The sequence below is a fragment of the Staurois parvus genome, unplaced genomic scaffold (assembly GCF_062004578.1).
Source record: "Staurois parvus isolate SC_StPar_1 unplaced genomic scaffold, SC_StPar_1.0 ptg000054l, whole genome shotgun sequence".
Lineage (NCBI taxonomy): Eukaryota > Metazoa > Chordata > Amphibia > Anura > Ranidae > Staurois > Staurois parvus.
The window spans coordinates 563761-590811 of NW_028317850.1; the positions used below are offsets into that span (position 1 = coordinate 563761).

General features: G+C 41.8%; 1 protein-coding gene across 4 annotated transcripts in view; it reads left to right on the plus strand.

Annotated features, from left to right (window-relative positions):
• SLTM (SAFB like transcription modulator) overlaps positions 1 to 26794 on the plus strand; it is a 114586-nt gene extending 87792 nt beyond the window's left edge. For 3 of the 4 annotated variants that reach the window (XM_089667675.1, XM_089667678.1, XM_089667677.1), the window contains 7 exons: positions 8208 to 8388; positions 13013 to 13137; positions 16248 to 16412; positions 17066 to 17371; positions 17583 to 17706; positions 23643 to 23791; positions 25690 to 26794. In XM_089667675.1, coding sequence (XP_089523801.1) covers positions 8208 to 8388; positions 13013 to 13137; positions 16248 to 16412; positions 17066 to 17371; positions 17583 to 17706; positions 23643 to 23791; positions 25690 to 25795 — 1156 coding nt within the window. In that variant the 3' untranslated portion in view covers positions 25796 to 26794. The remainder of the gene's footprint in view (positions 1 to 8207; positions 8389 to 13012; positions 13138 to 16247; positions 16413 to 17065; positions 17372 to 17582; positions 17707 to 23642; positions 23792 to 25689) is intronic. The other variant, XM_089667676.1, reaches the window with a different exon arrangement.
• Positions 26795 to 27051: the final 257 nt, after the last annotated feature.

Sequence of the window (27051 nt, forward strand, 5' to 3'; positions counted from 1 at the left end):
CGGACACTTTCCCCCCCTTCCAGTCCGGACACTTTCCCCCCCTTCCAGTCCGGACACTTTCCCCCCCTTCCAGTCCGGACACTTTCCCCCCCTTCCAGTCCGGACACTTTCCCCCCCTTCCAGTCCGGACACTTTCCCCCCTTCCAGTCCGGACACTTTCCCCCCCTTCCAGTCCGGACACTTTCCCCCCCTTCCAGTCCGGACACTTTCCCCCCCTTCCAGTCCGGACACTTTCCCCCCCTTCCAGTCCGGACACTTTCCCCCCCTTCCAGTCCGGACACTTTCCCCCCCTTCCAGTCCGGACACTTTCCCCCCCTTCCAGTCCGGACACTTTCCCCCCCTTCCAGTCCGGACACTTTCCCCCCCTTCCAGTCCGGACACTTTCCCCCCCTTCCAGTCCGGACACTTTCCCCCCCTTCCAGTCCGGACACTTTCCCCCCCTTCCAGTCCGGACACTTTCCCCCCCTTCCAGTCCGGACACTTTCCCCCCCTTCCAGTCCGGACACTTTCCCCCCCTTCCAGTCCGGACACTTTCCCCCCCTTCCAGTCCGGACACTTTCCCCCCCCTTCCAGTCCGGACACTTTCCCCCCCTTCCAGTCCGGACACTTTCCCCCCCTTCCAGTCCGGACACTTCCCCCCCTTCCAGTCCGGACACTTTCCCCCCCTTCCAGTCCGGACACTTCCCCCCCTTCCAGTCCGGACACTTTCCCCCCCTTCCAGTCCGGACACTTTCCCCCCCTTCCAGTCCGGACACTTTCCCCCCCTTCCAGTCCGGACACTTTCCCCCCCTTCCAGTCCGGACACTTTCCCCCCCTTCCAGTCCGGACACTTTCCCCCCCTTCCAGTCCGGACACTTTCCCCCCCTTCCAGACCAGGGCAATTTTCAGCTTTCAGTGCTATCACACTTTGAATGACAATTGCGCGGTCATACAATACTGTACCCATATGAATTTTTTACCATTTTTTTGAGACAGATAAAGCTTTATTTTGGTGGTATTTATTCACCGCTGGGATTTTTATTTTTTTTACTATGTAAATGAAAAAGTCCAAAAATTTTGAAAAAAGTGTTTTTTTTAAATAAAATTTTGCAAATAAATAATATTTCATCATAAATCTTGGCCAAAATTGTTTCTGTTATTTTTTTAGTAAAAAAAAAGAAAAAATCCAAATTAGTTTATAACCAAAAATTATAATTTTTAAACATTTTTTTTAAATTTTTATTTTATTTTTTTTATATTATTATTTTTTATTTTAATTTTTTTTTTACATACTGTCACCCTAGCAGTACAGTGTCACCATGGTGACACTGTACTACTTGTGGGGGGTGAAGATTTTTTTTTTTTTACACTAATTGCTTTTACACCCATATAGGATGTAAAAGCAATCATTTCTCTTTCTCTCTGTCTGCATTCTTGTCATTGAAAAGTACTGAGTGAGCTGTGATTGGTCACAGCTTGTCACATGGTACAAGGCTGTTGTGAATAGCCCTGTACCATGTGATCTCTGTGATCATGCACAGATTTCACACGTAGTAAACAATGATGTCACAAGTGACATCTTGCTTACTACTTTGCATGTGATCACTGATTCGCCAATCAGTGATCACATGATCGGGACCTCGTACAGAGGTCCCGTCCGATCGGTGTTTCACCAGAGGACACAGCGGGCACCGGAGCGCGCACAGCTAGAAAAGGTGGGTGCCGTTTTTATGAACGGCCACCCGCCCCTGGACTGCCACCGCCCTGCCGTTTATAAACAGCAGGCGGACGGCAAGAGGTTAAAATATTCATGAACAAAGAATATTTTTTTCACATGTAACATTGGGATAAAAAACACTTAATTTTATTTTTAACTTTACAATGCTGTGTACCAGAATCATAAGTTTACTATCGTTTTAAACAGAAAGTACAGAATAAATTGCGCACTGATGTGCAGTAACGTAATTTTTAACCTAGCACTGCTCAAAAAAAAGAGTGAGTTTTGTTTAGTTTCATTATGTTTAATGGTCTAAAGTTTGCAGAAAAATAATCGTTGCATGACAATATTCATGAAGGGAAGCCTTGTTTGTTCTTAAAATATAATCTATATATATTTACTTATATGCTCCATCCAGTCCATAGGTGTGAGGCACGAAGTGGTTAAACAGATATGCAGGGTAAACTATAAAGTGTGTTATGGTTTATTCTGCATATTTGTGCATTACTGTTTTAAAATTACCACATTAAAAGTCGATTGAGTGCTGACTCTCAATTTGTTTCCGGTCTCATCGTTGGCTGTGCATTCCTGATCAAGGAGATGAAAAGGAGTAATGCTAGACAGATTTGTTAAAAAAACAATGCAAACCGGCATTCTAATTATTACTCTCCCCTCTATCAAAAATAGTCTTTTAGTTATACTTAAAATTCCTTTAGAAAGTTTAGTGATGCACTTTGTGATATGAATGTACTTGGGTACATCTTTACTTGCAGCCTCACCGATGTAAGTTTACAGAGCTCTAAGGCACTGTTGTCTCTGACTGTTGGTCTTGTGAGTTTGGATGATGCTACTGTACTGCTCACTGTTCTACTTGCTGAAGACACTGACAAGGGGTAGCAAAGCCCTGCCTCTACCAAGATGAACAGCCTCACACACAGACACAAAGCAGAACAAAAGGCTTTAGTCACAATGCAGAACAAGTCGCAATCGCTAACCAATCTGACTTTGGTCTACCAGGCCTATTATTCCTTTTGAAAGCCATGTTGTCTTGCAGGCACATAGTTGGGGAGAATGACAACAGGGGTCTCCCAGTTTTTTACCAGGTAGGGAGGTCCCCTGCAGTGGCTCCTATTTTTGGGCAGATTAGTTGTGAATCCCAGCCCTAATCTGGTATCTTTTTACTTTTTCTAGGGCACGATTCTCCTCTGTGTCACCTGGTTAACATAGTTGGTGGTAAGGTTGATTAAATCTGTCATTTAGTTCAGCCTGTGTGTGTCAAGGGAGAAATTATCTTGCTACATCAGCTCTCAGGAGTTCTCATTAGCCTTTAACACAAATGTGCATGCTCTCGTTCCACTTTTTCAGGAGGATGAGGTTTTGGAAGAAGTTCCTCTGTAGCAGGAGGAAGTAGAAGCCATTGAGGACCAGCACTTCTCTATAGATGGGTCTTCTCAGGGCCCAGCGTTGTCTCTGATATAGAAGGCTTTGATAGGCTTCATGACAGATGTGTTGCACTAACCTTTATGTTGCTGCTACCTAAATCTTCTTTGCAGATTTTTCCCTGGTTTTGGCAGCTGATAAAAAATTCCAAAGTACTTTCCAATGCACTCACACGAAGCCATTTATGTTGTTTAGGCTTGCCCCAAGGAGGTGTTTACACCACCAAAATGGTTTCCTCATGAGTATCCCATGGAAAAAAAGATATCTGCAAGAAATGCAGTTTGTATGCTGTTGACTCTATTTCCGATTTGAACAAGACACTGATAATCCCAGTGGTGTCCTGGTCTTTAACGATGCCATGGATTAGAGACTGAGACTTTTAAGGCATCATTCTCTTCCAAGGAGCCACTCTGCAGGCTGTGGTGGCTGCTTTAGCAGTGTGTCAATCCCTTAAGGCAGGTGTCCTCAAACATTTTAAACAGGGGGCTAGTTCACGGACCTTCACACTGTTGGGGGACCGGACTATAGTTGAAAAAAAAAAAAAAAACACTGAACAAATTTACTATGCACACCACACATCTTCTTTGTAGTGCAAAAAAACAGGAAAAACAATACAATATTTAAAATGCACTGTACACTGTAACGCACTTGACACCAAATGCACTGTATTCTAACGCACTGGGCACCGCAATGCACTGACTTCAAAATGCACTGTGCCTGGTGTACTCTCCTCCTCTCCTGTTGCTCTTCTGGCTGCAGCAGGTGAAATCAGGGACTTCCAGACTGCCGTTCTCTTGGTCCTCACAGCCTAGCTATTTGCCAGTCTTTTTTTTTTTTTTTTTTTTTTTTTTCCCCTCGCCCTGCAGGCCAGATAAATGGCTTTGGCTGGCTGTATACAGCCCGTGGGCTGTACTTTGAGCACCCCTGCCTTAAGGCCTGGGCAGCACAGAATCTCTCTTCCAAAGAATCTGATCCAGAAGATCCTGCCATTTGGCAGTTACTGAGAGATTTTTCAAGAAGTCTGAGCTTCTAGTTAGATGCCGTGGAAGTTTCAAAAAGGCTGCTTTCACCAGTGGGCACTTTGTCAATGTGGGACGGATCTCTATGGCTTAAAAGTTAACCACTTTCAAGGAAGAAAAATAGCATCTGCAATTGAAAAGGAAAGTTAGTTTTTATCAACATTAAAATTACATTATGACAAACTGCAGCCACTGTAATTTTCCATAAAGTCAATGCAGTATGGCTCCTGGAAGTATTTTGTACACAGTTGGTGTATAGAAGCCCCCCAGAAATGTAATCTTAGTGCAGAGTCCTTCATACAAGCAGGAAATTACAAGTCAAGTTTTAGGCATCCTCTGCAACAAAAATTTTATTTTTGGTGAGATACTCCCTAAAGGTTAATCATATATTAAAGGATGTGGACTTTGGGCCTTTGCCTGTAGAGGAGAGTCTCAAGGATTTTACTCTAGCCTCTTTCATGGTTCCCAAAAACAGATGTCTGGCTTATCTTGGATGTTAAGGGTCTCAAGTTTCTGAAAATCCAGAATTTCAGGATGGAGTTGATTGCTTTGCTTCATCATGGGGACTTCTGACTTCAGTTGGCACCAAGGATGCATGCCTACACATTCCAGTTTTACAGCTTCACCAAGCATTTTGCCCTTTTGCAAAGGGGATCACCACTACCAGTTTGCAGGCATTAATCTGTCAACCTGTCTACAGCTGCAGGGTCTTACCCAAAGTGCTAGGTTCTGTTCTGGTGTTGAGAACCTGAAAGAATTCCCATTGCGCGTTACCTGGAGGACTTGCTTCTATGAAAGCACTTTATCAAATACTGACGCATAATTACCAGATGATAATATAAGCTTAATTTTAGGACGTTGGCCTTGGTTTCGGCTCAATGCCTGGAATATTTGGGTTTAATTCTAGATGCATCTCAGGCAAGGATACTACTTTTATGGGATAAGTACCTCTCTCCTTGAGCCCAGGTGGAGTCTCTTTAGGATGTTGGAAGATCCCACAGGGATGCCTGAGAATGCGGAGGAAGATGGTGGTCCCTTTTTGAGGAGGTCCCCTATGCAGTTTCACTCCAGAGCTCTGCAGCTCAATATTCTGACCGTTTTGGACAATTGTCTCCATCCGAGACCTCCACTTCTCAGTCACTGGCTGTAATGGTTAGCCTGTTGAAACCTAAGTCCGAAAGGAAAGGTTAATCTGATCACCTTACTCGGAGTAAGAAAATATCGCGCAAAAGTTACCTTTGGACGTGGAAGGCTTTCTTTGCATGGCGTGGGGACAGACTTAACTTTAGGGATTACTCCTATAGCTTGTGTTTTGGCCTTTCTTCAGTCAGGCCCTGAACGGACAGGCTTCTGCCTTATACATCCTTTTCCAGAAACCTCTTGCATTTCAAACCCTGTTCAAGCCTTTTTTCAGGCAGTTACTCATATAATTCCCCTCTTTGATCTCCTGTACCACCTTGGGATCTCAATCTGGTGCTCTTCTTTTCAGAGACCCCCTATTTTGAATAGCTTCCTTTTGGAATACCTCCCATTTTAAGATTGCCTTCTTTGTTGCCATCTCTTCTGTTACGTTTGTTTCTACCAAAAGGAGTATGTTGTCGTACTTTCCCTCTATCCGGCTCCAAAAACATGACAAAGAAAATACACTGCATTGTTTGTATGGATGTGGTTAGGGTTCTCCTACTACTACGTAGCCTGACCGCTTATCACAAGAGGGTTTTTTTTTTCCTTCTACCTGGAGGTCCTCACCCCACTCCATAGTTGTCAGATCAAAGAACTCGTTTAAGGCCTATACCCTTAAAGAAAAGGTCCCCCCCCCCTTCCCATCAGAACCCATTCCACCGGGGCTTTTGGTGTCTCCTTGGCTTTACAGCATCAAGCATCTAAGCCCCAGATTTGCATTATCACTACATAATCCTTTTGTCTACATGTTATCCATATGTTACTAGGTGAACATTCAGGCTTCAGCTTATGCAAGCTTTTCTCTGAGTATTTTGTTCAGATTCTTTAAACCCTCTTTGCTGTTGCTCCTTCTCAAACACCACTTGGCTCTTCAGTCCATTTCCACTGCCAACCTGCAGGGACCTGGTCACCTCCTGTTTCCTAGAACCCTCATCAGCTCCAGTTAGTTGGGGAATAGCTGATGTGTTGCCTCACATTTGGCTCAGTTTGCATTACTACAATGTGGAAACATCTTTGGTAAAATAGAGGACAGTCTTGCTGCTGTTGGTGACCTCAGTCCATATTCCTATAGAGGTTCTGAGGGTTTTTTTTACACGATATCCCTCCCAGGAGGATCGGACACTCCTAATCCAGAACCTCAGACCCCTTGCTGGGTTTTCATAAGTCTTCCTTAGCTTTGTTTAATGAGGTAGAGTTCTCCCCCATGTCCACGCAATCTGTGTATTCTTAGCTGCTGGGACATGCTGCCTACTGATGCTCTAAGCGTTCCTCCCGAGCCTTTAAGTCTTTCCTGTCACCCATATGACTTATTCACAGTCCCAACAGTTCCCTTGGTTTTTGAGGCCCTGCAGTGTGCTACCATTACCTCAGATCTACAGCGAACTTTCAAACCCCCACAGTATCATGCTGTTACTTGAGATTTACATGGACCTTTTGGCAGACCCTATTTCTGCTTTGTGTTCTGCCGTGTCTCTGGAGGTTCTGGCTGTGTTCTAAGCTTTGGGACTATTAGGGCTCTTACACCTGAGAATACCTTTCCTCTGTCTATTTTGAGAGAGACATCCACATGGTCTCTATGGACCAAGAAGTCCCTTGCATGACTTACCAGTTTCTTCATGTAAGTTAGGTGGTCTTTTTGCCCCTGCTATGGTGATGTCTCCATACCAGGGACTCCAGTCTGGCTCCATAGAAAGGTGGTTTCCTCTTTGGGGGACTCTGCCTTGAGTCCATCTTTGTGAGTATTGCAGTGCATTCTGCTCCAGAAATGAGTAAGAACCTTTTCTGAGACAGAGCAAGTACCTTGGCCACTATGCCAGATGACACCAAGTACTACTCTGGACCACAGGGTCTGCCTTAAAGACAATGCTTTGAAATCTGTTACTTCTCTGCCAGCAGTCTCTGCACAAGGGGGGGGGGGAGAGGTTTGCACACCTGGGTGCTCTTCATCTCCCACATTGGAGGCTTTTCCTTCTTTGCTATGGATTCTTCATTGGACACCCAGATAGGCCAGAAGATTCTTAGAACCATTTTCTGTGGTTAAGGGCAGCCCAGTGGCTAAGTGGCTAACACTTCTGCCTGGCAGCACTAGGGTTATTGTTTCAAATCCCAAACCACTGCACTACCTGCATGTTCTTCCTGTGCCTGTGTGGGTTTCCTCCGGGTTATCTGGTTTTCTCCCACACTCCAAAGACATTCTGGTAGGTTAATTGATGTGAATGTACAATATCTATCTCAATAACTGTGAAAATTGTCGGCGCTATACAAGTACCTGTAATAAAATGTAGCAGGTCTTGCACAATTCCTCTGTCAGGTCCCAGAGACAACCTTTGAGTGTTTAATGTTCCTTTTTTTTTTTTTTCTTCATTTTCTTTTGGTGGTTCCATTTTAATCAACATGGGGTTGTTTTTCACACACCAGGTAGTTGGGTCTGTTCACTTTTTTTATGCACATTTCTGCTTTCCCAGCCTTTGTTCATGCTCAGTGTTTCTTTAGTTATTCACCTGTGTCTTGGTCTTGAGGGTTGATCTTCTCTGGCTGTCTGTTGGTCAGTGACCACTACCCCTGTCTTGCAAGGGGCTTCACCTCATCTGGTACTGTTTCAGCCATTGGTCCTTTCAGGTGGTTCCGAGTTGCAGACAGTCCCCAGTCCCTTTTTTTTTATGGGCCAGTCAGTGGTTCCCCACTTGTCAATTGGATTTCTTTTGAATGTATGTAGATTCCCAAGTTCCTAAAGGTCAATTGAAAAGAGAACCTGTTTTTTGTACTTTCATTGAGGGGCATAGGGCTTACCCATTTGTGCTTTTCAATGGAATGTTGAATGTTAAAGCTATACCTCCCTCTTCCTTTTTATTTATTATTTTTATTTTAAGGCGCAGGGAAATGGCAGAGAGAGAGCGTCGGGAAAGGGAGCATGTACGAATAATGAGAGAGCGTGAAGAGCTTGACCACCTACAAAGGGAGCGTGAAAGACTCGAAATAGAAAGACAGAAGCTGGAACGTGAGCGAATGGAGCGAGAGCGTCTAGAAAGAGAGCGTATTCGAATTGAGCAAGTAAGTGCATTTCTCCTCAGGATTTCATACATTTGATGCTTTTGAAAAAAGCCTGCACCTTTTTTTTTTCGTTTTAAATTTTTATTTTTTTGTCAGTGAGCAGAACATTTTGTATAGTTTGATTTGCCAGAACATTTTGGAGTAGTTTTTGGTTTGGCTTAACAAGGATTTGTAACAATGCAAATATTTCTGTAGCTTCTAATTAAAGCTACCTTTCTAAGTCTCTACATGCTATTTTTGTTAAGTTTAACCCTTTTAGTCACTGTATATACTTTACTATAATGATTCTACTTCTTACAGTGTACTGTGATTTAAGGTAAACCTTCCTTGGGACACATGCTGCCATTGCCAGTCCTCTTCTGAAGATTCTAGTGTTTTGGCTTTGTATACTGGCCTACTGTGCTCTCAAAAGTTTGCAGAATAGAAATGTCCGCCTCCATGTCTCCCCTGCAAGAACTACATAAATTGCTGTTACTCATCTTATATTCTTTGCTGACTTCAATTTTTACTTTTGATGTTGTAATGATGTGTATGTATTGGAAGGCGTAGAAGCTTTATGGTTAGAGAATACTGTTCCTTGTGGCATGTTGAACAGATCCTTCACTTCTCACCCCTGTGTCAAGAATAAGTATGGTCTGGAGTTGAAGGGAAACTAAAGCCACCTTTCCCTCAGACAAGGAAGCTGTCCTCTTCCTTCCAAGCTTCTTCAGCTTGATCTATATTAGCCATGGTGCTGTGCGACACCAGACATTTTGATGTTTTGACAGTTTGGTTGAGAGCACTAGCAACTCTGACTGTTATCATTTGCTGCCTGCCTTGAATGTCATCATTTTGCAAAATTAGTGGGTTTAGTTCCCCTTTAAATACAGAGGTTGGACAAAAATAAGTAAACGTGATGTGCAGGTTTGAAAGTGATATGTTTCCCTTTCAAAGTGGAAGTGATGTAACATTCTTTTGTTTCCGCTTTGTGATGAGACGCCTAGCTAACAGTTAATGACAAAAGTGAGGATTCCCACCTGAGTGTGCTGCTAGTAATATGGAGTCATGTCAGAGCTTACTGCGCTTCAAAGAGGGCATATTGTTGGTGCCTGCTTAGCTGGTGCCTCTGACTGAAGTTGCAAATTTATTTGTGGTATCGCGAGGTACAGTATCAAAGGTGGTTATGGCATATATGGTTCCCAGGAAAAAAAATCAACTCTAAGCATAAGCGTGGTTGACCTGGCCAACTGACCAAAAGAAACGGACATTGTGTAGAATTGTGAGCCGGAAGAAAAAAAAAAACTGCTGCAAAAGTGACTGCAGAGCTCAATCTCTGTGTCCCAAAGCCCATGTCCACAAAAATTGTTTACCATGGCCTTTTACCATGTGATCAGCTGTGTCCAACAGCAAATCACAAAGTGAATACAGTTGCTGATTATCAACAGCACTTTCATCACGCTGGCATAGCAAAAGGAAAATACTGCTGATAACTGGCAAACGTCAGAGGAAATCCACAATAATTGGGGCACTGATGATCATTGCTGCTCATCAGTGCCTCCCCATCATTTCCCACCCCATCAGTGCTGCCCATCAGTGCAGCCTCATCAACGCACATCAGTGAAGGAGCAAAATTACCTTTTTGTAATAGAAACAGGTTTTTTTGCTATTTTTTTTGTTGTTAGTGCACAAATTAAAAACCCCAGTGGCGATTAAATGCCACCAAAAGAAAGCTCTATTTGTACCCACATGAAATTGTACCGTTTTTTCCGGCGTATAAGACGACTTTTCAACCCATGAAAATCTTCTGAAAAGTCAGGGGTCGTCTTATACGCCGGTATACGGCGAGCCGGTGTCATGGTGGCACTTTTTCGAGGGGCGGCACCGCCCCCCCTCCTCCTCCAACGGACACTAAGTACAGGGGTGGGCAGAGGGGCTGCTGTACCTTACCTGGCTCCGGTCCCGGTCCCACGACGATCCGGTCTAGGAAGCGCGACTGCTCCTTTCAGTTCGGCCGCTTGATGGTCGCTTGGCTCCGCCTCCTCACCGGTGATTGGCGCCAGCACTGGAAAGGCACACAGGCGGCCAATCACCGGCGAGGAGGCGGAGCCGAGCGGGCCCGCGAAAATCGAGCGGCCGAACTAAAAGAAGGAGCAGCCACTCCTCTCCCCCACTGACACCAATGATGGGGCACTATTCCTCCTCCCCACTGACACCAATGATGGGGCACTATTCCTCCTCCCCACTGACACCAATGATGGGGCACTATTCCTCCTCCCCACTGACACTAATGATGGGGCACTATTCCTCACACACTGACACTAATGATGGGGCACTATTCCTCCCACTGACACTAATGATGGGACACTATTCCTCACACACTGACACTAATGATGGGGCACCAGACCTCAGTATTCTAGAGCCACTATGGTCAATTTTGGAGAACTAAGTTTTTGGTTTAGTTTTCTGCCTCTGGAATCTCAGCAGGAACTGGAGCAATTTTTGCATGAAGAGTAGTATCTGGTTCCATTATCTACTATCCAAGACTTAGATTTGTCAATTTCCAGGATAATTTTGGCCTTCTTAGATGCCAAAGTTGGTCCAACACCAGATTGGGTAACCATCTTTTTTTTTTTTTTTTTTTTTTTACCTGGTGTTTCTATCATTTTTGCCCCACCCCTGTACTTGAGTCTGTAACCCAAAACAAGGACTGGGAATTAGGAATTTTCAGACTTCTACTTTTACTGCATGCTTGCACTGGATCTTGATCTCAAGTATTGAAACTGGACTTGGCCAAGGATGATGCCAGAAATGGCAGTTGTAGTTTTGCAGGTATTTGCATGTAATCTGTTTTGTTGCAGGTCTTTAAACAAAATGTGCAGCTACAGTCTCATATGCCAAAAAAAATTATACAAAAAATCACCAGCGCCAGAAAATATGTATGAAATCCCAAATAAATGCGGTTGTTCCTTAGTGACAACACTAATAATATAACAAAAAACAAATAACTGCGCAAATAAACAACTAAAAAAAAATTAAATTAAAAAAAAAAATCATACAGAGAAAAATATGATTGTTAAATAGTCCCACTTCAAAAAATAAAATATGGTGGGTAGAATGAAATTGAAAGTCCTTATTCCAAGACCCTTGACCAGTGTTCACACCCGTTTCTGCTAAAATCACGTACAGCACTCACCAGATATTGGTGAAATAAACGCCTTATGTATGGGCTCGGGAATCCTAGATCCCCTCAACTCAGCCTCCAACCACAAGGTCATGATGGAAATCCCCCAATGCAGGTTAAGGTATATGCCTCAGAACTCCAAACTGTAGTTTATATCAGCCTCCAACCTCCAGGACCACCAAAGATCACTCGCCATAGAAAGATGATTGGTACAGAGAAAAAATGTATATAGTGTAATACTGCAAGACTCAAACAGGGTGAATGCAAATACCAAACCACTCACATCTTAAAAGAATGTAATCCACATTTATTATTTATCTGGAGCCAAAACGCCACATCACCAAGATAAAGATCTCACAGTCAGCGATAGATGACAGCATGTTAGAATCCACCCTCTAGGAAGATGGCCCATGAGAGCACCGCACGGTTGCGTCCGCTCCACTCACCGTAAGTGATGTGGTACGTTGGATGGCGAAGCTGGAAATGCATCAACGCGTCTCACCCCTCCTGAAAACGCCTTGAAAGGCAAAACGCGTTGACGCATTTCCAGCTTGGCCGTCCAACGTACCACGTCACTTCCGGTGAGTGGAATGCACGCCGGCGTGCGGCGCTCTTGGGCTATCTTCCTAGAGGGTGGATTCTAACATGCTGTCATCTATCGCTGACTGAAATCTTTACCCTGGTGATGTGGCGTTTTGGCTCCAGATAATAAATGCGGATTACATTCTGTTAAGATGTGAGTGGTTTGGTATTTGCATTCACCCTGTTTGAGTCTTGCAGTATTACACTATATACATTTTTTTTCTTTGTACAAATCTTTGTATGGCGAGTGATCTTTGGTGGTTGGAGGCTGATTTAAACTAAAGTTTGGAGTTCTGAGGCATTTACCTTTTTTACCTGCATTGGGGGCTTTCGATCTTGACCTAGTGATTGGAGGCTGAGTTGAGGGGATCTAAATTTCTTGAGCCCATACATAAGGCGTTTTTTTTTTTCACCAATATCTGGTGAGTGCTGTACGTCAAGGGTCTTGGATAAGGACTCTAATTTCATTCTACCCACCATATTTTATTTTTTGGAGTGGGGCTATTTAACAATCATATAAATACTACAAATCATACAAAGAAGAAAAAAAAAAAAAAAAAAAAAAAAATATATATATATATATATATATATATATATATATATATATATATATATATATATATATATATATATATTTATTTAGTTTATTTGTGCTTTTTTTTGATAGTCTCTCATACGCCAAGTCCTTTGTTATAAGATTCATGCATTTTGGTAGGCAAAATCTTATGCATGTATTGCTCAGGAATGTACACACATTTATATTGATATGTGAAAGGTTTATTTGTCTATATACTTTCTTTGTTCCAAAACCGCACACAATATTGAAAAGCACTGCAAGAAGCAGTCAAAGCATTTTTTAAAAAAATATATTGTACTCTACAGGAAAGGCGAAAAGAAGCTGAGCGCATTGCACGTGAAAGAGAGGAACTGAGGCGACAACAAGAGCAGCTTCGCTTTGAGCAGGAGAAAAGAAACTCTTTAAAACGACCTCGTGATGTTGACCACAGGTATCTTATATCAATAGGGTTGACAAATCACACATGCTTGGAGCAAAGATCCAGTTTAGTGACCAATATTTCTGCTTTTGTTTTATCCTAAAAAATAACCATCCGCTGCCTTGTCAAAACGTACAGGACATAGGAGTCGGTCCACAGACTTGTATGGTATATTCCACGACCTTCAGGTGGTCGGACACTGGCAAAACCTTTGCTGGGTCCACCCTTAGTGTATCCATAAACTCCATCCACACTGAGGCCCCAGTATTTTGCTTATGTTCTTAAGGGATGGATGCCTTCTCTTCTTCGAGACATATTTCCTACTGTTTTTCACCAGATTTATGTTATCTCGTTTGTCTAGCACTTCTGTCAAGATCTGACTGCTTAATTGCTCACTACCAGTTTGTGGATCATTTAGCCTTGTGTACACTTTGGGAACTGTAACCAGACTCTGGCAGCGTGGCTGTCTCATAAGGTTTGCTTTGGACACAGGATCCAGCATTTGGCTTTCGCTTTACCACATGGTGTAACGACTGTAGTTAGCCACAGGGTGCTATACAGGGGCAGACCCATGGTCCATTCCTATGACACAGAGACCCTGAAGACCCCTTCGGGGGTATTCCTACAATGATGGAAAAGCCTGTACCTTAAAGGGGACCAGCGATGTTGACAAAGTAATACAGGTTTTCTCTGTGCCTTTCTACATACTGGTTCTTGGCTTTTCATGTCTTGATGGCTCGTAGCCTACACTACATCCTCCTGTGACAAGACATGCCGCAGTGTCATGTACACAAGCTATATACAAGGCACTGCTTGTGTGCATAGGTGAGCGGGATCTACACTTGGGGGCAGGGGCGGACTGACCATTTGGAAATTCGGGCACTGGGTCAGTAGGGCGCCCCATGAGATGCCCCTGGTACCTTTTTCATAGGCTTTTTTGAGTTTGGGCAAGGACACAGGGGCCCCATGATCCCCTATTGCCCGGGGGCCCCATGAGTTGTCAGTCCGCACCTGCTTGGGGGTTTATTTACCAAAGCTGGGAAGTGCAAAATCAGGCTCACGTCTGCACAGAAACCAGTCAGCATCCAGGTTTTATTGCCAAAGAAATCCCAACTGCATGCTTCTGGCATAAATGTTTTGGAGACTCCTCTTTTGCCCTGGCAGGCCCGTCCATACAGCTGACCATAGCCACTTTATTTGTTGAACAGGCTATGGCAAACTGAGCTGCAGAAATTATTGGTGAGCTTTGTCCTGATATAGATCATCCTAATCTTCAAGATTGCAGCACTTACTTTGGCCTAATTTTTGTTGCATAGATGCCATGGAGAATGAGATCACTAGAATGTCCTTACTTTTCTGTCCATATGCGCTTAAAGCTTGGGCAACTGACCTGTTTTGGCAGAGGTGCCTATTGTACGTGCTCTTTGAACTTTTATTCTGCAATTCCATTGATGAATACATTGAGGTAGAGGGTTGGGTCCCCCTGTCAGAATACAATGTCTCAGCAGAAGAGAACTGGTTGTGTTGATGAGGGGAGTCTGTCAGGTGTGTATGGGTTTTTTTTTTGTTCAATCTGCTGGTTAAATCTGGGTACAGTTTCTTTTTTGTTTCAATCTTATCTGCCCTCCTATCCTCTAAGTGCTGCTTTTGGGTCGAAAGTAAGTTTCAATAACCCCACTGTGGTCTTATTGTCACCATGGATATTTCCTTTCATTCTGGGAAAGAATACTGGGATATTCCAATTTTACACAGGAACCACCTTCCTTTTAGTGCTGCACATGATACATTAGTTAAAACTCGCGCCGTGGGAAGGCTGCTGCAAGGTCATCTTTAGTCCTGGCATTTGTCTGATCTCTTGTAGACCTGCTGCTGGATCTCTCTGGTAAGAGCTTCTCCTCCCTTATAGCGAACACAGTGCGGTGGGTTATTATCCCTTCTATTTATTCATCTATGTAATTCTTGCATTACAAGCAGAATTTTATTTCCTTTTCTAGTTTGGCACCCTGTGTGCTCGATCTTTCTCCTTGAACAGACCCAGTGGTCTTGGAGACTGGATACCACAGGACTCTTGTATCCTTGTATCCTTGAGTCCTTGTATCTTATGCCTGCCTGCTGCTGCCTACACTATTTACCTGTAGTTTGGCCCGCATAGTTCTGGGATTATCCCCCTGTGACCTTTGGTCTGGAAGCCAAGTCTTTTACTTACATTTTTCTTCAGCAGCACATTCACATCAATGCCTGATCCATGCACCAAAAAAAAAAAAAATTGGCACTTTTCAGTTGCCCTTTATTAGACTAATTCTCATGTATGCTGGGTCTGTCTTGACCTTTGCAGCACATTTCCCTACCTCTTCTAAGGCTGTAGATTGCTAACTTGCCCTATTAAGGTGACTACGCTCTTCTTACCTTCCCAAGGCCTTGGCACCGGTTGACCTAATTTTTGCTTACTTAGTATTAGGAAAGGTCACTATTGAGGGCCTCCTACCCCTGCTCTCAAGGTTTCCTTTAGGTGGTTGCCTTTTCTTCTCCACTAGTCTATACAGGGGCTTTAGCACTTGGGCTGCCTTGCTCAACTCTCTTCTCCAGCTTGTGGCTTTCCCACTTATTTTCTAATATCCCTACTTCCTGAATATTCCTTACTGCCTCCCGACTTCTGTGTTGGATGAATACACACATGTGCACGTTTTCTTCTTTTGTTTTTTTAATCTTTCTCCTAGGGGGTAATATTGCCTCTGCTTGCAGATTTGGAAGACAGTGTTGCCCAGGGAGCTGATGAGGAAACCTCAATGTGGGGTTCATTCTCAATCCTAATCCTCCACATGCATCTGCTTGTTACTGTTTACATCATAGCATTTGGTACCATGTTTGTCTTGGTTTGAACTTGTATATCCTCTTCCTTAACTTGCATTTACTCTGGGACTCATGCAAGACCTGTTTACAAGCAAAGCCCTCCTTTTCTGTTTTCAGGAATTGTTCCTTTTAGGAGTTCTTATAAAAATTGATCCTCACTCTGTCACCCCTGACAATGGTAGTTTTGCTGTGGCCTTCACTGTCAGAGGTAGCTTATGCCTTGTACAAATACATATTAGATTCATAATGAGACATAAACTTGTAACCCTTAGGAGAGATGATCCTTTTTGGAATGAGAACAAGAAGATGGCAATGGATACAGACTCTCGCTTCAGCCAAGGATCTGACTTCAACCGTCAGCAGAATAGGTTCAATGACTTTGACCATAGAGAGCGTGGTCGGTATCCAGAATCTTCATCTGCAACATCTTTTGACAGGTAACAATATTTTGAAGCATGCATTGAGACAACAAAAAACTGTTCTGTGTAGTTTCAGTGAACATATTAAGTTATTGCAGTATTTACTTTACATTTTAAAGCGGCTTTTAGGTCCTTCCCCCCCCCCCCCCCCCCTATTCCCTCTATTTTCTATTTATAGATTTTTTTTTTTTTTATTTTCTTTTAGATTGGTCACTGTATAGGTTACTGACCTTTTCTTGCTTAATGGTTTGGATGTGATATCGACCACCTAGTGTTCAGTGGTTGAAAAATGCTTAGACTTTTATTGTGAGTAGTAGAAATAAAGCCTGCAGATATGAGAAGCAAGTCTGGCTGTGCTAATGTAGTTAGACAATTCCAAACTAAACCTAATAACCAGGTTTTTAAATGTGCCAACTATTTTTTTTAAGATGTATATCATATACGAAGTTGGATCTTTATAGTTCTGAAAAAAATGATTCAATAAAGCCATTTTAACTACGTTGTAGGTAATTGGGCAACAATATTCCAGTACCAACACCACACCTATGGAGGGCTCCCAGTTAGGTCTAACATTAATGGGTATAGAAAAATGGTGCTCATGGGGCTTGTTTGGATAAAAATAAAGCAGTTTGTCTTTTATTTATTTTTTTTCTAAATTGCTAATTTGGCAGACGTGATCGATTTGAGGCACCAGAAGGCAAAAAGGGTTTTAACAAGAACTTTGGTGATTCAAGAAGAAACGATGCAGCACAACCTCGAAATGAACCACGAGACACAGACCGGAGGGATCGGGATGAAAGGAGACCTGTGGGTATGGAAAGAGCAGGTGGAAACAGACCTGAAGGCCAAAGTCATGAAAGAGGTAGAATGAGCAGTCAAGATATGCAGCATGGTCGCCACCAGAGAGACCCTCCAGGAAACCAACCACGCTCAGCTAATTGGAAAGGAGGAATGCCTCCAGATAAGCGCGATACAAGGTACTCATATCATTATTCTAGTGTATGTATGTGTGTGTATATATTATAATATAATTTGTTTTTATTGCTGGATAGATGCTTAGCAGTGTTTTTGTAAATGGTCTGCAGTGTTCACATGAATTGGGAATGCCCTGAAACCTTTCAGATAGAATTGTACCTTTTTAAAAAAACAAAAAACTTTGATTAAAGTATTGTATGATTTTCCTAACAGGCCGGGTAGAGCTGGCCCTGGCCATGCTTCCAGAGGTGGTCATAGCAGTCGTGGGGGAAAATCTGGCTATAGCGGGAGAGATGGTGACCGGCCAGTCATGGCAGGAGATCGTGGTAGTGGACAAGTAAGTATCTGGTTTCTGTACTTTTGAGCTTTAGGGACTGTGGTTTACCTAAAGTAAACCAGTCTAAGTAGGCTGCCACTGACCACTTGAAAAACATGTCTGTTGCACTGCTCAGATGGCTTTCAGACTAAGTCCCTATCTTGAAACAAATTTTCAGATATTTAATCTCACAAGTCCTAGATGGGTTATAATGCTGCTACCTTCAGATAATTGGGCACTGACCATAATTTGTGCCACTATACAATTACCTTAAGGTAGGCTTGTATAATATAACCCATGATCTAAGACTGTGCAACTCCAAAGTCACATGATTTCCAGTGCAGCTTTTATGTAATTGACGGGGAAACCCAAAACTCATAGGTTTTGGTAACATTTTGACTGCTGAAGTCTGAAAAGTAGATGTGTTTATTATACAAGCATGTAGTTAGACCATGCAGGGAGAGCAGAACAGTACATAGTGTTGGATTCAAGAGTAGTGCTCTAACTGGCTGAGAAATCGAATACAATTTTTTTGTCCTAAGATGGGTGGGAACCTAGATATCTGACTACTTTCACATTCATCCTTATCTCTGGCGGAATTTATTGAGGTGATGGTTGTCATTCAACGGAGCCTTGTCACTGGCTCTTTGCGCGGTGGGGGTGGGGGCAGGCAGGTCTTCAAAGGCCAAGATATCAATCTTGCCAGCTAAAGGTGTAAATGGCATTCTAATACAAGAAATACAGTTTTTGAACAATAGGACTTTTAATAACAAAATATGCATTCAGTATATCTGCTTAATCAAAACTAAATGTTTGCTAAAATGGCTGTTCCATTTTCCCCTCACATGACTTTTCAGTCTCTGGCATTCAAGTTGCATCAAATTGGTACAGAAGCCTTTTTCAAAGTTGCTGCATCTTTGTCGCATACATTCAAAAGGGTGCCATTGAAAACATTATGCAGCTACTTGTCAAGCGGCTGTGTCCAAAGTTACATAAGTCGGACAAATGTGAATGGAGCCCAAGACTACAGATCCTTAGTCTTGCACTGTACTGATAAGAAATAAGATTTTTGTGCTTGAAGTGGAACTAAACTCTCTCAACCAATATTGACTAATTTTAAACCTTATACTTTCCTATTAACTAATGTTAGATGCACATCATGTTTTCAGTTAATTCCTGGTTTCCAGGTCTAGGCAAAATGATGTTCTACATCCCAAGGGTTTTCAGGATGAGGAGGTTTTTTTCAGCTAAACATGGCCTCCACATGCAGGCCTAGTCTTAGGGCAGATGAATTCCAGGAAGTAAATGCTACATGAATCATCTGCCTTTGGTCATGATGGCCACGGACAGAAATGCTAGGGGCTGTTTTTTTAAAGTTCTTTCTTAGCAAAATAAAGCATGGAGACATGGGTGGATTTCTGAATATTAAAAATCACAGCAATTCAGCTTGCCGTGTTCAGATGCTGTTTAAGCTTTAAAAAAAAAAAAAAAAAATCTTTCTTTTGAGCCTATTGAAGGATAGAGGAATTCAGAAACAGGTTATACTGTCTCCTACAGAAAGTCGGGACCCTGGAAAACAGAAATTTGTAAGCCACGCCCCATATAATCCCCTCCACAACCAAACATGGATTAGTTTTGTGTTAAAGTAGTACCAAGGACCACCCAAAAAAAAGGATTGGGGGTCTGTGTGCACCTCAGTTAACTGCAGGAAATAGTTTTTACTGTACAAAAATCTCCTGCTGAGAATGCACCCTCATATAACCTCACCTCAAGGGGACTCCGTGTGTGTGTTTTTGTTCTGTCCCTACTGATGTTGACTGATGGACGTCTTGTCCTGAAGTAGTTCCTACAAATGTATTTATTTTCCTTTTTTGGCTGTGGTCCATTAATATGGCGCCCATTCTCTGGTAAAAAAAAAGGGTGGTCCAGTCAGTGGAGGGGACAAGATGCAGATTAGTTGAGAAAAAAAAGCCTAATGGTTCTCGGGCTATAGGCTTCACTGAAGAGAAACAGCAAAATGCTCAGCTCCCTCTCAGGTTGCTTGTTGCACATCTATCTGACTAAGGCAGATTTTACTGCAACTATGTGTGATCCTCCACTCCTACCACTCCATCCCCCACAGCCATTTCCTCCTGTACCACTATCCCCTCCCTCCTAGATTGTAAGCTCCAAGGAGCAGGGCCCTCGAGCCCCTCGTGTTTTGTTACTGTATTGTCTCAAGTACTGTCCCCCACTATAATGTACAGCGCTGAGCAAACTTTTTGGCGCTATAGAAATACTGTATAATAATATAATTTCTTTGGGAAACACTGTCCTTCTGGAGCCCCAAAATCGCTCTTCTACCTCTCTACTACCTGCATCTATTCAGGGGTATGAACCCTGATCCTTCTACCCTCTGACTAAGATGTTATGGAGGGCGAGTCAGATGCAGAAGAGGATCCTGCGGAAGAATTTTCAAATTCTGCATTTTGTGACCCAAAGCTAAGGCCTCACGCATGCTTTTTGCCCTGAGCTCACTTAACGGTACAGAACATATCGGCCTTTGTTGAATAACCCTGGATTGCTCACAGCAATATAAGCTTCTATGGACACTAAACTGTTGTCAGAATCTAGAAAGACTTTTTTCTCTGCACACGCAAGTTACCTGTACTTTGTATGAGGGTTGGCCAAATCCTGACAATGTATTTATTTCTCCCAAACTTTTTGGCGTTCTATGTTATGGAAAGGAAGTTTTTGAAAAAATGGTCAGTTCCTTTCTCAACAAGCGGTTTCCTGATCCTGTCGAAGATGTTCCCTCATTCAGGGATTCGGACCACACGCTCTTTGAAACCTTGTTGAAGGCGTCCTTTGCTCTTGCAGATCCTGCCTTACAGCCGACCATTTTGACGATGTACATTTGTAAAACTGTAGCTAACTGGACTAGACAAAGGACTAAAGAGTAAATATGGTTCTGTGTTTCTAAACCCTGTTCTAGAACAATTGCAAGTCACACCTTTAGTGCTGTCAGGCGTGGTGTTTTTCTTTTTTTTTTTTTTTTGAGTTGGTAGCTCTTTCTTGTGAAAAAAAAATCTTATTTTGCATGTAAATAAAGTGATCCTGAGACCAGACCCTCCTTCCTCCTCAAGCTGGTCTTGTTCTGTCACCTCAGATATATTATCCCTTTCCTATGTCTCCTCACACACCACAGATTTTGCTCTGTATTGTCTGGATGTGGCCAGAGCAGTTGGTTTAGGGTGATATAGTTTCATCTTTCAACGTAGCTAGGTGGCTCAGGCAGCTTTTTTTTTTTTTTTCTTTTTTTGCAATGCGACGCTGTGTTACTGAACTGACAATTGCGCGGTTATGCAACACTGTACCCGAATGAAATTTGTCGTTCTCCCCCCCAGCTTTCTTTTGGTGGTATATGACCACCTCTGCAGTTTTACTTTTTGCATTATAAACCAAACATATTTTCAAAAACACGTCTTCAAAAATGTAGGACAAAATTGTTTCTACATATTTTTGGTAAAAAAAAAAAAAAAAAAGAATCCAACTGAGAGTAATATTAGTTTGCCCAAAAGTTTTATAGCGTCTACAAACTATGTACATATACTGGAATTTTTAAAATTATTATTTTTTTTAAAAATTATATTGGTAATGGCGGTGACCAGCGACTTAGAGTGGGATTGCAAAATTGCGGCAGACATTTTTACACTAGCTGACACTTTTGTGGGAACCAGCAACAGGAATACAGTGATCAGTGCTAAAAATATACACTACTGTAATAATGACACTGGTTGTGAAGGGGTTAACATCTAAGGTAATCAAAGGGTTAATTGTGTGCCTAGCTATGTGCTTGGTGTACACTAGGTGGTGCTGGAACAAGAGCTCTGCAGGGACACATGATCAATCACTCCCTTCTGTCACAACAGAGCTGTGCCTGTGTAAACCTAGGTACAGCTTTGTTCTTCCCTGCCCGATCTGCAGGTGCAACGTATGTTTGCCTGGACTCGCAGAACGGTCACAGCAGAAGTAATCCGGCGGTGCGTGTGTGCCCCCCATGAGGTGTAAGTGCAAAATCACGTACACAGTGCATCCAGAAAGTATTCACAGTGCTTAACTTTAATCCATTTTGGAATAAGGCTGTAACCTAAAATGTGGCAAAATTCTTTTTTTTTTTTTTTTTTTTTTTTCCCCTCAACATTCTACTAAAAATACCCCATAATGACAACATGAAAGAAGTTAGTTTTCAAATTTTTGTAATTTTAGTAAACCTAAACCACATGTACATACAGTAAGTATTCACAGCCTTTGCCATGACACTCAAAATTGAGCTCTGGTGCATCCTGTTCCCACTGATCATCCTTGAGATGTTTCCACAACTTGTCTGGAGTCCACCTGTGGGAAATTCAGTTGATTGGACATAATTAGGAAAGACATAAACCTGTCTATATAAGGTCCCACAGATAACAGTGCATGTCAGAGCACAAACCAAGCCATGAAGTCCAAGGAATTGTCCGTAGACCTCCGAGACAGGATTGTATCAAGGTACACATCTGGGGAAGGGTACAGAAAAAGGTCTTCAACATTGAAGGTCCCGATGAGCACAGTAGCCTCAAACATTCGTAAATGGAAGAAGTTCCAGGAATCTTCCTAGAGCTGGCCGCCTGTCAAAAATAAGTGATTGAGGGAGATGGGACTTTAGCCAGGGAGGAACTGAGCACCCGATCACTATGAAAGAGCTTCAGCATTTCTCTGTGGAGAGAGGAGCACCTTCCAGAAGAGCAACCATCTCTGCAGCACTCCACCAATCAGGCCTGTATGGTTGAATGGCCAGATGGAAGCCACTCCTCAGTAAAAAGGCAAGTGGCAGCCCGCCTCGAGTTTGCCAAAAGGCACCTAAGGGACTCTCAGACCATGAGAAACAAAACTCTCCGGTCTGATGAAACAAAGATTGAACTCTTTGGCCTGAATGCCAAGCGTCATGTCTGGAGGAAACCAGGCACTGTTCATCACCTAGCCAATACCATCCCTACAGTGTAGCATGGTGGTGGCAGCATCATGCTGTGGGGTGTTTTTCAGCGACAGGAACTGGGAGACTAGTCAAGATCGAAGGAAAGATGAATGCAGAAATGTAAAGAGACATCCTTGATGAAAACCTGTTCGACTGCTCTGGACCTTAGACTGGAGCGGTGGTTCATCTTTCAACAGGACAATGACCTTAAGCACACAGCTCACATAACAAAGGAGTGGCTACGGGTGGACTCTGTGAATGTCCTGGAGTGGCCCAGCCAGAGCCCAGAGTTGAAACCGATTGAACATCTCTGGAGAGATCTGAAAATTGGCTGTGCACCGACGCTTCCCATCCAACCTGATGGAGCTTGAGAGCTACTGCAAATAATGGTAGAAATTGCCCACAAATAGATGTGCCAAGCTTGTAGTATCATACTCAAAATGACTTGAGGCTGTAATTGGTGCTAAAATATTGAGCAAAGGCTGTGAATACTTATGTACATGTGTTTTTGTTTTGTTTTTTTTTCCATTTATTTTTAATAAATTGCAAAGATTTCCAAACTAACTTCTTTCATGTTTTCATTATGGGGTATTGTTTGTAGAATGTGGAGGAAGAAAATGAATTTAATCCATTTTGGAATAAGGCTGTAACCTAAAATGTGGCAAAAGTTGAGCTCTGTGAATACTTTCTGGATGCACTGTATATACGTTTTTTTACACAGGAGAGCCACCCTGTAACAGTAAAACTGCAATAGGGTGGGGGTGAACTATTGCATGTTCCTTGCCTAAATTCCATTCCACCTGTGATGTCTGACTGGAGCACTGTATGAGGCTACCTGGCTAATTTTCTGATTGTAGAAGATGGTATTTTTTCCAAAGTGCATTTGTATCTTTAAAAAAAATATATATTTTTTTATTTTTAGAATGTAAGTGTGTGTATATTTAATGTATTTATTTTTACACAGCATTATAATGAAGGCAGACACATGGCCCCAGGAAGGGATAATACAGGGCCAAGAAAGGAATGGCACAGTCCAAACACACGAGGGGGTGGATATGACAACAGAAGAATGCCAGATGGTCACAGTGGAGGCATGATGTCTTCACATTCCAGGTTTGCTGTTTTTTTTATTTTTCATTTGTTTTATATTTATGTAATCTATATAGCTAATGTTTGGGACATTTATTTTCTGAAATGTTAAGAAAAAAAAAGTACACAGTTATGTAACTACAAAAAAACTCCAGAGTGCTTTTACCATTTTTAACCACTTCAAGTCCGGACACCTTTACCCCCTTTCTGTCAAGGCCAATTTTCAGCATTCAGCACTATCACACTTTGAATGACAATTGCGCGGTCATGCAACACTGCACCCATGAATTTTTTAGCATTTTTTTTTAAACGGATGAAGCTTTATTTTGGAGGTATTTATTCACCACTGGGATTTTTTTTTCTTTGCTATATAAAAGAAAGTCCACAAATTTTGAGAAAAATTTCTTATAAAATTTTGCAAATAAATAATCCTTCATAAATCTTGGCCAAAATTCAGTTATCCTTTTTAGTTAAAAAAAAAAAAAAAAAAAAAAAAAAAAAAACCCAATTAGTTTATAACCAAAAATTTTATAATTTTGTTTTTACATTTTTGTTTTATTTTTTTTATATTTGTATTTTTTTGTTTTTTTACATACTGTCACCCTAGCAGTACAGTGTCGCCATGGTGATTTTTTTTTTTTTTTTTTTTTTTTTTTTTTTTTTTTTTGGTACAGGAATTGCTTTTACACCCATAAAGGCTGTAAAAGCAATCATTTCTCCTCTCTGGTTGCATTCTTGCAGCCATTGAGAAACTATGCGAGCTGTGGTTGATTACAGCTTGTCACATGGTACAAGGCTGTTGAGAATAACCTTCTACCATGTGACCTCTGATCATTCAGAGATTTCACACATAATAAGCAATGATGTGATCTTGCTTACTACTCTTCATGTGATCACTGATTGACCAATCAATGATCACATGATCGGGACCTCACACAGAGGTCCCGTACAATGATGGTGTTCCGCTGTGTCCTCCGGATCGCAGTGCTGCTTGCTCCCTGGGAGTGCGCACAAGCCAGGGGCGGGGAGGCCGTTTATAAACTACCACCTGCCCCTGCACTGCCACAGTCTGGCTGTTTATATACAACGGCCGCGAAGTGGTTAAATAAAAATGTTTAAAAGCAATACAGGATTCTTTGGGGGTTTTGTTTTGCCTGAACATGCTTGCTGTCACTGTGGTTCCTAATGTGTTTTAAATTAACAGAATATTGTGTTTACCTCCAAGAAGTCAGAACATGTAAATGCAGCTTGGCTCTGCGTTAGGCTGGGACTTAAATGTTAAGGCCTTATGCATTCTGGCTGTTTAGCCCTGATGTATAAGGCTCTGGCATTTAACAGTGGCTGCAGGGCACCAATCTAGCTTCGCTGCCTGCAGCCTATCAAACTTTGAGAGTCTGACAGTTGCTGCAGATGGACAGTGCACTTGGTGTTGTGTAAGCAAGCAGTCTGCTTTCCAGGCATTATCCCCTGGACACATACTGCCCTAAACAGTCTCTCTTCATTGCTAGCTGTTTTGGCTGGATGAAACACAGCCCACCAAGTAGATTTTGAAATGGCATTTACTTAAGTCCTTTTATCACCTAAAAAAAGTTAGTTTTCAGTCTTTGTCATGGTGATGGAGACCCTGAAAAACCGCCATCGTGCTCTAAATGTTCACATAACCTCTCTTGCTGATATGGGACTTCACAACAAAAACTGCACACCAAGATGTTCTGAAGTAGGATGTATTGTTGTGGTTTTTTTTTTTTTTTTTCATTTGCTACCAAGCAGGAAATAAGTATCTTTTTTTTTTTTTTTTTTTTTTTTTTTTTAACTTTGCTGATCGGTTACTTGGGGATTATTGTACGTAAGAAGACCATATTTGAGAATGCTTTGTGCACAAAACTTTTTATCAGCCTGACTTTTGTTCTTTTGTCTCCTAGTAATTCAGCCATCAACAGAGTTGTACCGATGCCGGGTGGATCCATGCAGCGAGGAAGTGGCTCTGGATTCAAGTCGTATAAGGGAGCACCTCAAAGGAGATACTAAGTTTTCTCTTGCCTGGTTTTTGGAATAACTTATTCTTTCTTGTAAACTCATCTGAATTTGACAAGGGTTTTCTCATATATATATATTTTTTTTTTACCATTTTAATTCTTAGTTTTATGATGGACTTTTAATGTTATAGTGAAGTTGTTCCTTGGGTAAACAATCCTTGGCAATAACTCCTAACAGTATTTGAATCCAATGTTAAGAATATTTTTCTTTGCTCAAAAATATCACAAACAGGCTTTACAGTGCAATGAACCCCTTGGCCAGCACACCTGACATTGTATTGTTGGATGGATTCAAATATCTTCCAGTGCAGAGCTTGTACAAATGTTATAGGTTTTTATTAAGTGTAGGAAATGTACAGTCTTGACAGGAGCGAATAATCTTTTCTACTTCTGCCCAAGGCTTTCATAAATGAAACACTTTTATTTGACTGAATAAAATGGTCAAGAGTTAGTTGTAGATGTTGATGGCCTTAAAGCCACAATTCAGCTAAAGGAGCCTTGTTTGTCGAGCCCATAATAAGTAATAAAAATATTTTGACTAAAACTGCTTTGCAAGGTAAAATATTTTGGACTAAACTCGCTTTGCCAGGTAACAATTTGTAAGATAGAATGCTATCTGAATAAGTTATTTGAGTACTAAACAGAACTGGGCTTTTTTTTTTGTTTTGTTACTGGAGCAATATTCACCAATGCAATTATGTTTTCCCCTGAGAATCACTTTTTGGAAATGATCTGTGCTAGGCTAGATATCTGGTTACTGAGACTCTTTCAAGATGTAGTATAGTTTTTTTTTTTTGTTTGTTTTTTCGTTTCACTTCAATTTGAGCTTAAACATCATTAAGGCTCCCAATACTGTAGAATATTTTTTTGCACTTGTCTGCAATGTCAAGTTACACTGTGCTGTGATGTGAGCCCTGGCCATGACTTTTTTTCTCCTCAATGTCTTGTAAAATTTTAGGTGGTATAAAAATAAAGCTGGCTTTCAGTTTTACATGTGTTTTTTTTTTTTTTGTTTTGTTTTGTTTTGTTTTGTTTTTTTGTTTTTGTTTTTTTAGTTTATTGTATATAAATTACAAGTTGTTATGCTGGGACCCTTCTAATCCTCATTTTTGAATGTATACATTTTAAAGTGTATGTTGGGGCAATAAAAAAATTAATGCAAAAAGGTGATCTTGAGGCTGCTGTATAACGGGGCATAGCTGGAACAGTGGTACAGGGTGTGTCCCCCTGCTTGGACATGTACAGTGC